We start from the raw sequence: 16,300 nt of genomic DNA on the forward strand, positions 1-16,300 counted from the left end.
TGTAGCTATCTTATGTTAATGGTACAAAAATATATAATTCCTTTTTTTCAGTAATGTTGGTCAAAATGGCCAATTAGTAAAAATTTCGTGGCCTATATTTTGGGTCTTTGAACTGTTCATCTCCCGTTCAGAGAACCTCTTATGTGTATTTTACGATTCATAGCACAACATATGGTCTTTAAGTTACCAAATGTAAAATAGAAACGTGTGAGTCAGCGAGCATGACTTGAATCCTTACGTTTATAAGCAGCAAAGAATAGTATTATCATGTAAATACGTCTTCGCTATAGAATACAGTATTAATAGATGACTTTTGAAGCCGGTTAAATCAAATATTTGCTACCTAGAGGTACATGGTAAACATTTTGGAATTATTTTGAGTGTGATATTGAATAAGACCATCACAATCATATTGGTTGCTAAAATAAAAATAAGTAATGCAATATTTTCGTTCGACTACATATATTCTTAACCTACATATATTATTTAATACATATTATATGTACATTGATTTTCACATCAGGCCATGCTGTCCTTACCGTCCTTGCGTGTTTGATGCATGGTGGGTTGGTGGGTATTTTGACAGACTACTTCAAAAGGGGGTGTTGTAGTGACTATGAAAATATCATTTAGAGAAATTAATGATAGTGTGTGTGTGTGTCTTTTTTAACTGAAATGAGTTTATTCAATCGGTTAATCGGCTTATTTCTAGTCATTACTTCTTTTTTTTTATTTATTGCTCTCTTTTTCTTCCCTTAGCTAGGGCTAGTGATAATTTAAATAGCCCGTAACAGCCTTATTTCACTACCGCCAGCAGTGCAGAAACCGACACGCAAAATAAAAACCCAGAGCATAACAAAGCTGATGGCAGATACAAGATACAACCGATAGCGGACCGGCGACATGGAACGGATTAGCTTCCGATGCCGTCGACCGCAACACCAGGCTCTGCGGTTTAACACTAGCCTAATGACCGTTTATATGTCAAGGAGACATAATCGTTGGCCGATTAGTTATGCAAATCTCTAAAAATCATTAGTGATTGAAGCACTTTTGCCTATTTGGACCAATATAGACGGCATATAGGATAGTAGAGGGAGCTTAGTTGAAATTGACCGAGCAGGAGCAAAGCATGGGGCGAAAAGTATTCGTATGTCTGCCCGGATGTTCTCCTCTACAAATTGCGTTACTCGAACGATTCTCGTGAAAGGTAAGCAGATTCGATAAATAAGCTCTATTCAGTTTTTGTTTTTCGTTTTTCTTAATTGGCGGAGCGATGGTGGTTCGCGAGGGCTAGAGCTCACAGATCCACTTTTCGATTAAATCGGTTTGTCAATTTGTACTGGTAATTACGACAATGCCAAAGATATGGCAAAGGTACAAGATATTTCTGACTAGAGGAGAATTAACTGTGGGCCCAAATCCTCACTCTTGCCAATTTGCCACGATATCGCTTAATGGCCGTTTACATGTCAAGGAAACGACACTGTGGCTAGTTTTAGCTAATTTGCGCTAATTTAAATGTCACGCCGCACTCCGAATACGAAATGTTGCAAAACACAAGTAAAAGTGAATGTAGCTAACGGCATAATAAAACGATAGGGAAATGTGTTGTTCCCTATTTGGCCTTGGAAAGGTCACATTTAGTTTTGTGTGGCTATAATCGACCGTGTCTACGGGTTGATGGATTTCAACTTTTCAGGCAACTTTTAGGGGTGCTTTAAAATGCAACGTCGAAAACTAACAAAATCTATTCGAAGTTCTGCGATGGCTGTTAGTTTCAAAATTGTGTTCTCGCTCCTAGAACTTAGCCTTGTATTTATAAATGATATATATATAGCAGTGAAAGAAGCCATATAAGATAGATGACTTCACATCATCATCACACAATACAAAAATAAATCAGACATTACGAGACGAACTGGCGACATTAGAAACCTGACTGGAATCAATTGCCGCGAATGGTTACGATTACGAGGTCCATTAGCATAGAGTCAATAGAAACGGAAAAGGAACTGCGAACGGAAATGAGCTAATATGTGACTTTCCAGAGAGTATTGGTAAGATGCCTTAATGTGTCGTTGATGTATAGGCTCTTACTTTGATGAAGCACTTTCGTCTAATGTCATACGAGAAAACGACGGAATGCAAATACAAAACAAACAACCGGGTGCACTCCGGGAGTGCCGGCAGATGTGAAACTCAACGACATTGTAACTCAAAATAACAGCGCCATCTAGTGCAAAATATCTGCAGCACTATGTATGACTTACTTGACTTGACTTACTACAGTTATATTAATACCAGTTTGAGGGAAACTCACTAGATGGCATTTAAATCAAAAAACATTGACATTGTCCGTCACACATGACGTCACGCAAGCGCCTTACGCGTTACGCCTTACGCTGTCTCGAGTTTAAAAATTTTTGCACAGCGCCGCTAAAGAAGTTTTCACTTCAATATAAACTTTGTTTTAACTTGCGCTCGTTTATGCGCTATATTTCGGTTATTAATGTCAAAAAAATTACATACTTACGGACGGACGGAACGGATTAAAGTTGACTTAAGCCGATTCGCGCTTTCTATTCCGCTAACTTGATTTATCAATTTAACAAAGTTACAGCGTAGCACTCTAATCCAAGCCTTTTAATATAGCTCATCCACGGGACTACAGGTTTAACTGAGGCGGTAGGTAAGTAGTTGCTATTTTGGTTTACTACGGACTAGTTGAAAACTTGGCTGCATGAAGCTGACTTGTATTATGTTAAGTCAAAATGTAATAAATAAACTAGTTTTTACCATTTACTAGAAAATCACCGCTCAACTTTTTACCAACGGCCTGATGTGAGTGGTACAATCGATATGACGTTAATCTTAATCCAAACTATTAACAGTTAATGTCAATGGTTGATCCTGAACTCTTGCGTAGTTCGCTAATTGTGACAATTACAGATCAACAGATAAGGTCAAACTGCATTTATCAATAACGCAGGTTAACGAATAAATCATGCAAGGCATCAGGGCCGTATCAATTTGGCCTCCCCTTCGGCTGAAGCGAGTGACGTGCGAAATACGCCATATCGTATAATGGGAAATCCGACGTCGTAGTTACAAAATGAATAAAGTTTAGAATAGCGGTTGAAATACATATGATATACAAACATGAACGCTGAAAACAATACTCTTTTTTTTGGGCAGTCGTGTAATAAAAGAAAATCGTTGTATATATCCTCTCAAGGTAAGTATCATACAAATTCTAAGGCATGACGGAACTGTGGTGATAATTTACGAAGCAATTTAAAATAAACTGCCAAATGATATCTCAATGTTTGTTTTTTTAGGTAAACCGGTGAGATAAGCTTTTCCGAATTTAGTGCTAAATTTCTGTTTATATTTTACCAAGTAGATGAAACATACTCGTAAAGCATGTGTAACGCATTCAAAACAGCATGCCATCGCCATAACTGATTCCGTAATTAATAAATAATGAACAGGACATACATATACAAACGTGACCAGAAAGCAAATAATAAAGAAGATCTATCAAACAATATGAAACAAACGTGGAAAAAAATGGATTCATATCGTAAATGAAAAGCGAAGACAATACAATTACGCGTGGCCCACATTTCGGGTGCACAATGTGTTATGCAGCTCTACTTAATTCGAGTTCACTTACTCCGTGCTCCAATCCGAAACAAAGTTACTTTCAAAACCAAAAACAATGACTGTTTCTGACGTAACAGTAATAAATAAGAAATATTTGAAACACGCGAATCTTAAATGTTCACGCTACGCTGATTTGATTACGGGAAACTGATACATAAGCGCAGTATCAATTAGTAGTGGATCTAGGTCATTATCGTATGTACTTAAGACATTAAGATACACTTTCTCTTAAACTGGAGCAAAGGTGTGCATATTCATATTGTAAGATCATATGGAAATTTAAATACCATCCAAAGGAAAAGAGTAATTTTTCATTGTTAAAATCATTTGTGATAGTGTCAGTAAGAACCTGTATATTAATTTGTCCAAGTGAGTAAAGAAATACCCAAGTTAATAGCAGTTTCTTTTCTTAAGGTTAGAAATAATTTATTACAATAATTGCTAAATAACCGAATATAGCAGATAATCGCAGTCTCCAAGTGGGTATCTGCTTGTAGCACCAATAGGATATACAATTACTGCCTAGGATTTTTTTTTCCGTTGCGGCTATAAAATACAATAACTACCTCTGTATTAATTGCTGCGACTAGACGCTGGCCTGTTACACCTGAGACCAGTTGTCATCGGACGTCATCCCGTTAAGCCCGGATTGAGTAACGGAGCCTTCTCCAGCGGACCGAGTCGGAAGCCTTGCAACAGCGATCGATATCGCGTTGCGTGGGATTGGAGATGGAAATTATGTGACAATTTTACCATTTGTAGCAAAATTTACAAAACGTGTAATCCGAATATATTGTTAATTAAATTTAACTTCCGTATTAATCAAATTTTTATCTTCGCCGTGCTGCATTTATCACTACAACTTATAAAACAAACTGTCTGTTTGTGTATATGTATGTTCGCGATAAACTCGAATACTACAGAACGGATTTTCATGCAGTTTTCACCTATCAATAGAGTGATTCTTGTGGAAGGTTTAGGTGTAACTATAATATGTTAAGGTTTTGTGTAACCCGTGCTAAGCTGGTCCATTCAATTTAGGTAGTATTTAACTTGCTATACCCTGACAGGTGACAGAATCCATGTGGAACAATTTATCATGCGGCAATTTAAAACTGCATGGCAGATTTTCAAACCGATAAGTAGGTCATTTACATTCGCCTAATATTGGTTTTATCTTCTCTGAATCTTTCTGAGTTGGAATCTTTCTAGTTCGTTTTAACAGAAAATTGCAAAGGAAAGCGGGTGAAGGCCTGATTATCCACCAAGATAAGTCATAGCCAGTTTCTAATTTACACAGTTCTTGTTTCACTAACAAAAGATTAAAGACTTATGCTCAATTGCTCATGTCAGCATTTCAACAGGACTTTCTCATGCACTATCTTAGCAACAAATTATATACATTTCAATGCAAACATGCAACTTAATACCCACTGTTAAAAGTTACGCAACATAACTGTCCCAGCAATGGCGAATTGCTGAAATGTTACAACTTTCTAAGCCATAAGGTTATTTCATTACGAGTATTATGTCGCTTTTGCAGTATCATCGTCATCAAAGTGTCAAACGCGTAATATGTGAAGGTAGGTTGGAATGATACTGCAAATACGTGAATAACTTTCACTGGAGCAATGATATATAGGATCAAAATTACAATAATATTATATTATGGTCAAGAATTTTATTAATGCACTCGCTAGTTAACTTTAAATTAAATTTGTCAGTGCGCTCACTAGTATAAGTCTATACTTAAGTTTATATTTATAAGTGCATGTTTCTCATTTAAGTTATTCATAAGACTGTTATTCTTTTTGAGAAATAAAAATATCTTTAAACCGAAGAATCAAAGCCTTTTTAACTTTTGTGTTTATCTGATGTATTTATTATTCCATCCATAGTTATACTTATTGATACAAACTTAAAGATTTGGCATTAAGGTGGGAGTAAGTCGTATTTCGGTCAGCCCTATATTTCACTGTTCACATATGACGTTCAGAAGACTAAGAATTTTATTCTCTAGCTAGATGAATGACAAAGCAATTGTTAGACGTTGAGGTAAAAGCGGTCTTTTATGATTCAAGGTAAATGGCGTAACGAAACCGGTTATTAGTAAGAGATGACTATGTATCAAATAGGAAACTGTCTTATAATTGCATAGAGAAAAATATTTGAAGGGTTATACTTAGCAACCAGACAATAAGAAATCGCTCAAGTAGGTATTCTCAAAAGCATTTGAACCATTGACCGCTATGTAACTACAGGTGACCTAGGAGCGATGCGTCGAGTTAAGTCTTTCCATGAAACGTAGTCTTTGACTGTCACTCAGTAGTTCCATGTAGCTTTAAAATTAAAGACAAAGATCATAAAAGTGATTGCAAATTTATAAGTTCGGCAGTCGGAAGGAGAGCCGCTAAGATAGTGGCATATCCTACAATATTATCGTAGTTTTTTTCCCTTTGGTTCTGTATTCAGGTATCAGATGTTTTTCATTGAAAATTGAAAGTAACCAAATTCCCGACGTGAAGCCCAACTCCGAACGGAGACGTGGCCCTTTCCGTTCCTTGCTAACGAAGAAGATTTGAATTTAGAATCAAATAGACGACTGAGAATGCACTCGAAAATAATCATCACCACGCGGTATTAGCGACGCGGCGCGTACGCAGCCATATGGAGCAATTGTCCCATAGACACGGGGATATCCGTGCTTCCGTCGGCAACCGACGCGTGACCATAGCTTCCGGCTGGGGTGCTGACACGGCCGTGACGGAAAATTAGGGCTTTGTTTATGTGTGACGTCATCGACACTGGCCGACTGCTTGCTTAGGTACATGACTCATTTTGTACAAATAAGATAAACATATGTGTTTCTCGTTAATCGCAAACAAGGTAAAAAAACGATCAAAATGTTTTGAGAGCGAATCCAAATGTGTGGCATGAGCAATTTACTATTGTTTCTTCAACCAACCCAGTGCATCCTCGGAAGCATTGTCTTTATGATGATTAAGTTACTCATCAATCTCATCATCGGAAACTCAAAACTGTATACCGACAGAGCGTTATTAATGTTATTATGTCTATGGTGTGGAAGAAAACATGCTGTTAAATTATTATTGTATCCTCCTGAGTTCATTTTAAAAGAAAAATTTTACATAGAATTTTGCCTTTATTAAAAAAAAGAAGGTTCCAAATTCAAAACTTCAATAATGACTCTGGGACTTAGGATATACCTGTAACATTTTACAGAAAAGAATAACATAATCGATCATAGACTAACGTATACCTTAGGCTCGTATAGGTAACATTTATTCCATCGGAAAATTCGGAAATAGTATGTAAGTACTAGTTGCAATCATTGCTGCATTTTTCTTTATCCAAGCAACATATGACAATAAATATAGTATTAAACAACACACAGGACCGCCTGTAGTGCTAAATTGAAGCTAACTGTCAGGAAGGTCTCCAGTGTAATTGCTCCAATTATACTGTGACTCAGTCAAGAGTTAAAAGTGTAAGCGGAGTGTGTAAGCGGAGTATAAAACAGGACTTGCATTGACACCGACACCCAATTTAACTCATTTAAACTTGACCTTCCGATTACCTGTATGAGGGCCTACCGCAAACCACTTGATGGTTCGTTCGTCTATTTGCATCTTTATCGCTCAAATATGCGAGAGCGATAGAGGCAGATAACAAAATTTTACCAATGTCTCCGCTCTCCGGACGCTGCGTACCAACATCTTCATTATATTGGAAGACAGCAAACTTTATATAGAGCGTGACATTATTGATTCTACGCAGAGTACGGCGTCATGCGGACGCCTTAAGGAACGCTACACATTGTCATCTCATATTTGATATTACAGATGATTGTACTGACTGCTTAAGGAAAGTAAAAACCTATATGCATATACATATACAATACGTAATTGCATTGTTCAGCACTTAATCATAATTCTCGGTTAGTACCTGGCGGTAACTGATACCGCTTATACCGCTTATACCCTAGCTATATATTCCCACGCCCGTGGAAGAGTTGAGTTCTCTGACGAGCTACAACTGAGACCTAATACAAGAACTACGCATATCGGAGGAGCATTTATATTGGTTAGCTCGACTCTTGGACTCTGCATAGGTTGGTAAGCAATTATAATGACATCTTATCTTTGTGCAAGCTAACGTTAGATCAATATTTAGGATGTGACGTCACAAATTCTCCCCTCGACATTTGCTAAAGGTGATGGTCACGGAGAAATGGCCATACTATCTCGTTCCATTCAAGGTTGGGTGAACACTTTGCCAGATGTCAGCTATTTAGCATTTAGTGCTGATAAAAGTAACACAAGAAGTGTTTTAAAATAAAAATGGTACTTATACACCGGGTTATTCCTAGGGTTCCGTAGTCCCATGTTTATGCCTATTGATTGAGTATTGATTTTAAACACACACCGAAGAATCAGAAATTTTCTACGTCGTACAAGGTAGGTCTAGACCGGCTTTGTCTTTAATAGCGTGCCTTGAAGTTAATTGGCCTCGTTGCTAAGTATTTATTGATCCAATAATCATTTCTAAGTACATAATGGAAAATGCAATCGTGCACCTTATCTAACATTATCTATTTATTATCGAGTGCCGAACTGAATCCTTTAGGCTTATTACATGCTGACACTTTAACTAATAGGTTACACGCGATGCAACATGCTCATTAAAACTGCATGCTATCTCAGGTAAGTACTAGGCAAGTCGTAGGCGGTTATCACACTGCTTCGCACTTCGGAGCGATATCCGGTGCTGCGATTTTTTTACTTTGTACTGTAGAATCTCGATTTATATGCAAAAACGCATGGTATAACACATTGGCTCCGCCTCTCCGTGCGAAGGTGCGAATCGGACGACGATTCGTGCTTTCGGATGGAGATGCGGTGCGCGGCGTAGGGTATGCCACACCGAGCTCCATCCATAACACCGTAACGGCTTGGCCACAACATTGAGCGACTTGCGACAGCGGCAACGATAACCATAGATTGGAACGAGACACAGCGATCGGACCTTTCGTTCCCACATATGGTTGTTGCTGCCACCGTCGCAAGTCGCTCAATGTCGTGGCCGAGCCGTAAGGATTTTTGTTCATAAACGCGATTCGTCGAGCATGCAGTTTTGGACGAAGATATGGAGAAAACTGTGCCATCGTACCGTCGTCGCCGCAGGCGAATTCGTCGCTTCGCACTTCGCAACGACAGACGGCATGCGACGGCATCGGCAGTGTGGTAACCGCCTTAAATCGACCGCAGCTGCACTAAAACATTTAGCGCTAACCTTATCTAATCAGAAATTGTTACGCATACCAGTGTATATATAATCTACAGGCACACCTTGTAATAAAATAAAAATACCATATTAGAAAAGTATTACAAATTTATTAGTCATATACATAGATACGGATTTATATTTGCCGCCTGCCTCCGAAAGAGATGCCCGTCTGCTGTCCTTTGTTGGTGCCGTATTGCAGGGAGATGACGTTCTGGCCGGCCTTGAGCTGCTCCTCGCTGAACTCCCGCACGTTCCTGTCGGCCTCCTTGGGCCCGATCGAGGGCTTCCCGTAGTTACCGGCTTTCCTTCCCAAAGACTGCAGGCAGATCACGACAGAGTAAAGGTTCTGCCTTTCCCACAAGTCGATAGTCTGGAAAGTTTCCTGAGGAGGTACGCCCAGCTTCTTAGCCGCTTCCAAGAAGGCGTTTATGTTCTCCATGCACTTGAACGCCATGGTGGACTGGTTGATCTTCTTAACGGAGCCCTCTTGGATGGCGTTGACTAGCTTACAGAGCAGGGTACCGTCTTTAAGGACGTTGTAGAGGTTCTCCACGTCGCCGGAGGTGTTGGCGGGCTGTCCGGTGAGGACCCTGACCCACTCGAGCGTCTCGCGGGCGACATCATCGTTGTACTTGCTGTTGATCCTGGCCTGGGCGTCGGCGTTGATGCCAGCTTTCCCCGCGCGGTTCTCTGCCATGATGTGTTGTTGGGTTTGCAGACAAGGTTCCACTGAGCCTCCTTATGATATCTCGATGCCGGCGCGATACGGTCGATAACGATTATCACTTGTTTCACGAATTGACGTCGATTTATTACTGCGGCAATATTGATAAGGGTATACTTATTCCTATAATTATATGATCGATGTGTATAAACTATCAATAAGTGTATGAAATCATCGTCTAGCTAGGCATCACATGATAACGACTGAATTATAGAGAATTTGCCTTTAAAATTTCTACGAGTATTCGTCGTTCGGATAATTAGAAGAATGTGTATTTAGGGATTTTAGGTAATTTCAAATCACTTCCGAATGTCGGCTTATTCCGAAAATAAACTCTGATATGATAGAATTAAGGGTGATTTTCGGAATCAGCCGACGGGATTTACCCGGATACAGATATTATACACCTTATCTGACGTTTGTGCCTAATTGTTATAAGCAAAAATTGCACCTCGATTAGCTCGCAGCATAAGTATCAATAAGTTTTCAAGAATTTCGTTATTCAAAGAATTATCCAGAATGTAATTTTACCATAGTATCAACGCTAACGTAAGGTAGCGTAATAGCGATACCTACTCACGTTCATATATATCAGATGATATCGTGCGATAAAATTTAATAGCCAACATATCATACAACCAATTTGCAACAAATCTAAAAAGTAAACTGGTCGAAAAGTGCTACTGCAGTATATCTGAGTTTATGGAAGATACCTTGTTATAATTATAAGTATATGTAAGTAAGAAAACACATTTTAGTTAAAAACATATTTAATTGATTACTCCTAATTATTGTTACCTACTCTTAATTTACTTTAAGTCATGTTATGCTTGTCACATAAAATTTATAACTTGATTTGTTACAAATATTTTTGCGATACCCTACCAGGGTCCATGTGCCTGTATGTTACTATGTAGTCTACTCGTATGTAATATAAATATGTACATTGGATGCAAAATAAAGATCTCTATCTATATCTATATATATGCATACCTATACCTTCTCATATTGCCTAAGGTACATGGGTAGGTGGTAGGTATCAGAAACAAAAACATAACTTACCCTTATATGTTTAGAAACTAGAAATATTCATAGAGTAGAGACAGGAATAATATGAGCTTTCAACAGTCTTGGATGAGATTTGAGATAGTTACCTATATCTGTAGCTAACTAAGTATACCTAAGTAAAATTTTATGGTATGGATGAATAGAATTTACCATTTGGCAGCTTTTGAAGGGTACACGGGAAGAACATGTCTAGTCCAATGTCTAGTTACTTTTTACTGAAAATAATATTTTAATCTCAAAATACAGAGGTCTTAATAAACTATTACTTACTTACTTATATTTTCTGTTGCCCCTGTCTGTTACATCTTTTTTTTACCACACAAAAGCTTTAAAAAACGCGTTACTCATCTCATAATGTCACTATAGTGGTGACTAGACATGTTCTCTCCATTTACCCTTCATTTGTAATATCCTAAAATATATACGCGCGCACACCAACATCATTGGTTTGAATGGCCTTAAATGATGACGAATTAAATGAAATGAAGAATTAAAAATCAGACAGAACATATGTTCACTCAAACTCACGTGAGATTAGAGAGGTGTGGGAAGGGATAAAGCAAAATGTAACTCGAAGCTAAACAAACAAAGGGTGCTCAAAGTGTTAATGTATGAATAACACCGATACTAAAATCGAATAACTATCTAAATAATAATCTAAACACCTTCAGTAGCACTATGTTTGGCACATAGCATTTGCATATCATATCATTTTGCCCTGATAAATAAGACAGATATATTATGTTGATTAATTTCACATTTCCTTTTGTGCATAGATAGAAGGCAATTAAAGTTTATGATAGTAATCAACAAGGTAAAAAATAATCGATCTATACCTATATAAGCTACACAAAGAAAAACCGGGCAAGTGCGAGTCGGACTCGCGCACGAAGGGTTCCGTACCATAAAGCAAAAAAAAAACGGAAAAAATGCAAAAAGGAAACGGTCACCCATCCAAGTACTGACCAGTGACCACGCCCGACGTTGCTTAACTTTGGTCAAAAATCACGTTTGCTATATGGGAGCCCCACTTAAATCTTTATTTTATTCTGTTTTTAGTATTTGTTGTTATAGCGGCAACAGAAATACATCATCTGTGAAAATTTCAACTGTCTAGCTATCACGGTTCGTGGGATACAGCCTGGTGACAGACGGACGGACAGACGGATGGACAGCGAAGTCTTAGTAATAGGGTCCCGTTTTACCCTTTGGGTACGGAACCCAAAAAATGACAATAGAGGCGTGTTGACATATTGTGAGCAGCTTAGCCGCTCAGATATATCTGATGGCGACTGTACAGTACCCATGCTCGGTGTAAGTGCAATATGCATGCGAATACCTGTCATCATATTATGTTGTACTATTCAAGGTGTAAATTGTGCAAGAACAAATACTTTTTTTATAATATTGGGATTGGGATTGCACAAAATACCCGATAAATTCCTTGTCATTACTCAGTCTGCATAGTACTTTCTAATGCAAAAAACAACGTCAGTTATTAGCAGACCTTGAATCTGATTTTGTCACATTTTAAAAGTGTGTTGTAATTCCTCCTTTTATGCAAATAATTATTAATATAACAAATATAAAAAGTAATATTATATTTAGTCTGGCACATATTTAGTCCAGCATATTTCGCTGGCTGTTCAAAGAGGCAACGCCAGCAGCGTGCTAGGCACATTTACCTGGGTACCTATCAAATTTCTATAATATTAATATTTGTTATATAAATAAATCTCTATTATTAATATTGTGCTTAAGAAGATCATAAAATGGATACAGTGTAATACAAAAATATAACTTTTATCAACCAGATTTTATGGTAACAAAATTTATAACACATTATTTACTCGTATCAAAATCATCTCAGTAGTTTCTATCCTACAGTTTCTGGAATCAACAATAATGGCAAATAATATGTAACAATTTAAAATATGTCTCACGAAAGTTTAATATCGAATATGTAACTGGTTTTGCTTGTAATTTAGTGAACTTTTTATTTAAAGTACTCTCAAACTTCGAGACCGTGACAAATGGCGTAAAATGAAGGAGGCCTACACCCGAAGGGTAGAAAAAGGCTAGAGAGAGAGAGAGAGAGAGAGAGAGAGAGACTCTCAAACTATTACACAAGTAAGACAAATAATAATAAGGATGTATTTCCCACAGTGAATAAAACTCTAGTTTTGTAATTATCTCTTACACACATCACAATACAACACATGCAAATAAATAGAGCTAACTATATACAACTAGAACAGAACAAAGTGATGAGTGTCATTATTTACATCATATTTTTACAGAAATTTGACATTAATCATGACACTGCCACACTCTGTTGTTGCAAATGACATGCAGAGTTAGCTTGGTTCAGCTCTAGTGACTTGTAAAATCATAACTTGTAAGTAATGTTGGGTGCTGGTACGGTCAGCCAAGAAAGTGGTCTACCACTTTTGGACTCTATCAATCAGATGATAGAGTCGAAAAGTGGTAGACTACTTTTTTGGCTAACTGTACATATTACATACCATCCAATTTTTATTTTTATGTACCTACCTGCAAAGTGTACCTACCTATATATTGTACGATTGAATGGGCAGTGGCGGATTTCCCATAAGGCACAGTAGGCCTGGGCCTAGGGCGGCAAGATATTAGGGGCGGCAAATTGTGACAAAAAATTCGCTGATGATAACAAAAAATAACTCAAAATTAGACCAGGCAACAAATTCTCAAAAAAGTACCTATAGAGGGAAATGCTTGCAACACAATTTTTGACTTTGTACCTATTTTTATTTGAACTATCTAGGAGGTGAACATATCAAAAGTCCCCGGCCGTAGCCCTTGAGCCAGGGAAAGAGAGAGGTCTCCGAAACTGCCGGACCAATTAAGTTGAAATTTGGCACACATATGTAAGTTTGTGACCCAAAGATGGACGTGTAACGTAAATAATAGTACATTGTGCAACATGGGGCGTAAGTTGAATATTGCAAACGAGAGTAAGTTAAATCGCGACGGCTTGCCGGAGCGATTTATAGGCTCCAGTTTGCAATATTATTACGCCCCGAGATACACACAATATTATTCCTCACACTTGCGATACAAAAAATAAGTTTAAAGACAAAAAACTGTTAATTATGGCACTAGAAACTTCATAACTCCCTAGGGAAAACGAATTTTCTATAACTCCCGCTACGCCTACGTGCAATTCCACATTCACTGAGCGAGTGTGATGATGAGGGGTAAATGAGAAAATTTAAAAATAAAGTTTTTCAAACTATATCGTGTTACATATCAAATCAAAGAGCTCATTGTAAGAATCTCAGATTTTTTTTATAATTTTAGGATAAATAGTTTAGCAGTTATTCAAGAAAATAGTTTTTAATGTTTTTGTAGGTACATGGAAGTCAATGTTATTGGTAAAACTGTCACTCAAAATGAATAAGTATTTGCTTATTTTTTTCATAAAACCTATGTTCCTATGATCATGTCACAAGGACGTATAGTTTCTAAGATATAATAAGCGAAAAACCGAAAAATGTGACCTTCAAACCAAACCCCCCAACTTTTGATATGTTCACCTCCTAACGAGTCCAAAAAAGTTACTAAGTAAAAAATGTGTCCCAAGCATTTCCCTCTATAATATATCTTTCCGTTGCCTGATCTAAATGTAGTCAATATGATGGGTGCTGATGCTGAGAAAGGGGCGGCTACAAGGATTGGGGCCTAGGGCGGCAAAGACTGCAAATCCGCCACTGTGAATGGGGTAATCTAATAAGAATACTAGCAAGACATAATATCCAATTTTCCTTTTTCCAAAAAGTTAACTTGTGTCTTAACAATGTTTAGTTATTTTTAGGCACACCAGAACAATTTTGTCACATACCTACCTTAACTATTGGAATATTAATAGGTATTAAAGTTATTTTTCATATTGTTATTATAAATGTAGAATCTAAGGTGAATCATGCTATGCCGTTTATGGACAAAGAACTTATCCGAATACGGTGATAAATTGATAATCATATTAGATTATCGAAAATAGCGAACCCGATAACATCAAGTACTTACGCCTGAATTAAAATTTATAAACGCAATGAAACATGAAGAATATAAAATTATGAAAGCAGCCCTATGTCTAATCAGATGAATCTACTTAGATCGCGAAAAACGTGTAAAGTTTCCAGCGTGGATAGATTTCAGTGACTCGGCAATCAATGATAAGAACTCCATCAAAATCTAACAAAGGTAAGTAAGTTTACTTTGCAAACTTTTCTTATTACTTACCAAGTATTTGATACGTATTAATATACCACTTTTCACAAAACAGGAACGAGTTAAGATTGAATATCCATTTGTACTATTTCACAATCACAGCACTATCACAAGTTTTTAGCAGCCAACTGACCGCACGTATCCAACAAAAAATTGTTGACACAACGAATGGTCAACGGTGTACGCGGCGCGCTGACTATCCGTTCGGAAACGTTTTCTCCCACTTCCACGGCCCCCTCCTCGTGACAGCTTAAAAGTGACAGTTCCGAGCGAACGTGTGATTGGTCCATTTTAAAATAGAGATGGGCATGCATACATCCTCAAACAAACAAACAAACAAATTATTTATTTGCAAAAAAGGGTAATTACAGGTCTTATTGTTATACAGTATTATGTTTCACCTTTTCAGCTGTGTACAAACAGCATGCAAATCCATAAAGGCATCTTAAAAAATATGTAGATACATTTGAAAACTATAAAACTTTAACATTTTATTAAAATTATCAAATTATAATTATTTACAGCCATTTATATAGTTTTAACCATAACCAAATCAATTACAGATAACATTTATTTAAAAATTTACACAGATCGTTGCTTACTCTACGTTATTTAAAAAATCTTGTATACTATAGAAACACCGATCAAGAAGCCAATTTCTTAAAGTTTGCTTAAACTCATTGCCTTCGAGAGCTTTTATTTGAACAGGCAACTTCTTAAAGATCACAATACTCATATTAAAAGCATTTTTTTTTATAAATGCTGGTCATACATCGTGGCTGATTGAGGAGATTTTTATATTGTGGTCGTGGATTAACACAAAACAAGTCTGAACGTTTTATGAAATAATTTGGAAATTCTCACTCACACAGTGTTATCGAGAATTGAGTGGACTGACTGTATTTTTGTTACAAATTAACGAAAATTTACTAACAATATACTTACTTAGAGAGCCCTTAAATGTATTTAGATAAGTACTTTAAACTGCTACCAAAAACGGATTTAAGTCAAAGAGATTTTAATTTTTAATTATAAATAAAAAGTCAAGGAATATAGTGACCCAAAAAGTTTATATGCTGGGTTTCTTGACAACATAAATTGGCAACACATGACACGAATCGAATATACAACATTGATAAAAAAATATTGATGTAAGCTACGAGTTCTTTACTCCATAAAGAAATTAAGTATAATTGCATTTTAATGATGGCGCTACCTGATCTTATTTTTAAAATAACCTATTTACATTACCAGCTACTAGCA

The 16,300-nt window shown here is 37.0% G+C and overlaps 2 protein-coding genes across 2 annotated transcripts in view; both read right to left on the bottom strand.

Annotated features, from left to right (window-relative positions):
* LOC134664566 (myosin heavy chain 95F) overlaps window positions 1-15,248 on the bottom strand; it is a 52,811-nt gene extending 37,563 nt beyond the window's left edge. Inside the window, exon 1 of the mRNA XM_063521280.1 lies at window positions 15,050-15,248. The gene's annotated coding sequence lies outside the window, so the exon portion shown is untranslated. The remainder of the gene's footprint in view (window positions 1-15,049) is intronic.
* LOC134664521 (myophilin-like) lies at window positions 9,064-9,789 on the bottom strand. The gene has a single exon (XM_063521205.1). It carries the CDS (start codon window positions 9,671-9,673, stop codon window positions 9,110-9,112), a length of 564 nt encoding a protein of 187 aa, XP_063377275.1. The 5' UTR covers window positions 9,674-9,789; the 3' UTR covers window positions 9,064-9,109.
* Window positions 15,249-16,300: the final 1,052 nt, after the last annotated feature.

This window comes from Cydia fagiglandana, chromosome 5 (assembly GCF_963556715.1).
Source record: "Cydia fagiglandana chromosome 5, ilCydFagi1.1, whole genome shotgun sequence".
Classification (NCBI taxonomy): Eukaryota; Metazoa; Arthropoda; class Insecta; order Lepidoptera; family Tortricidae; genus Cydia; species Cydia fagiglandana.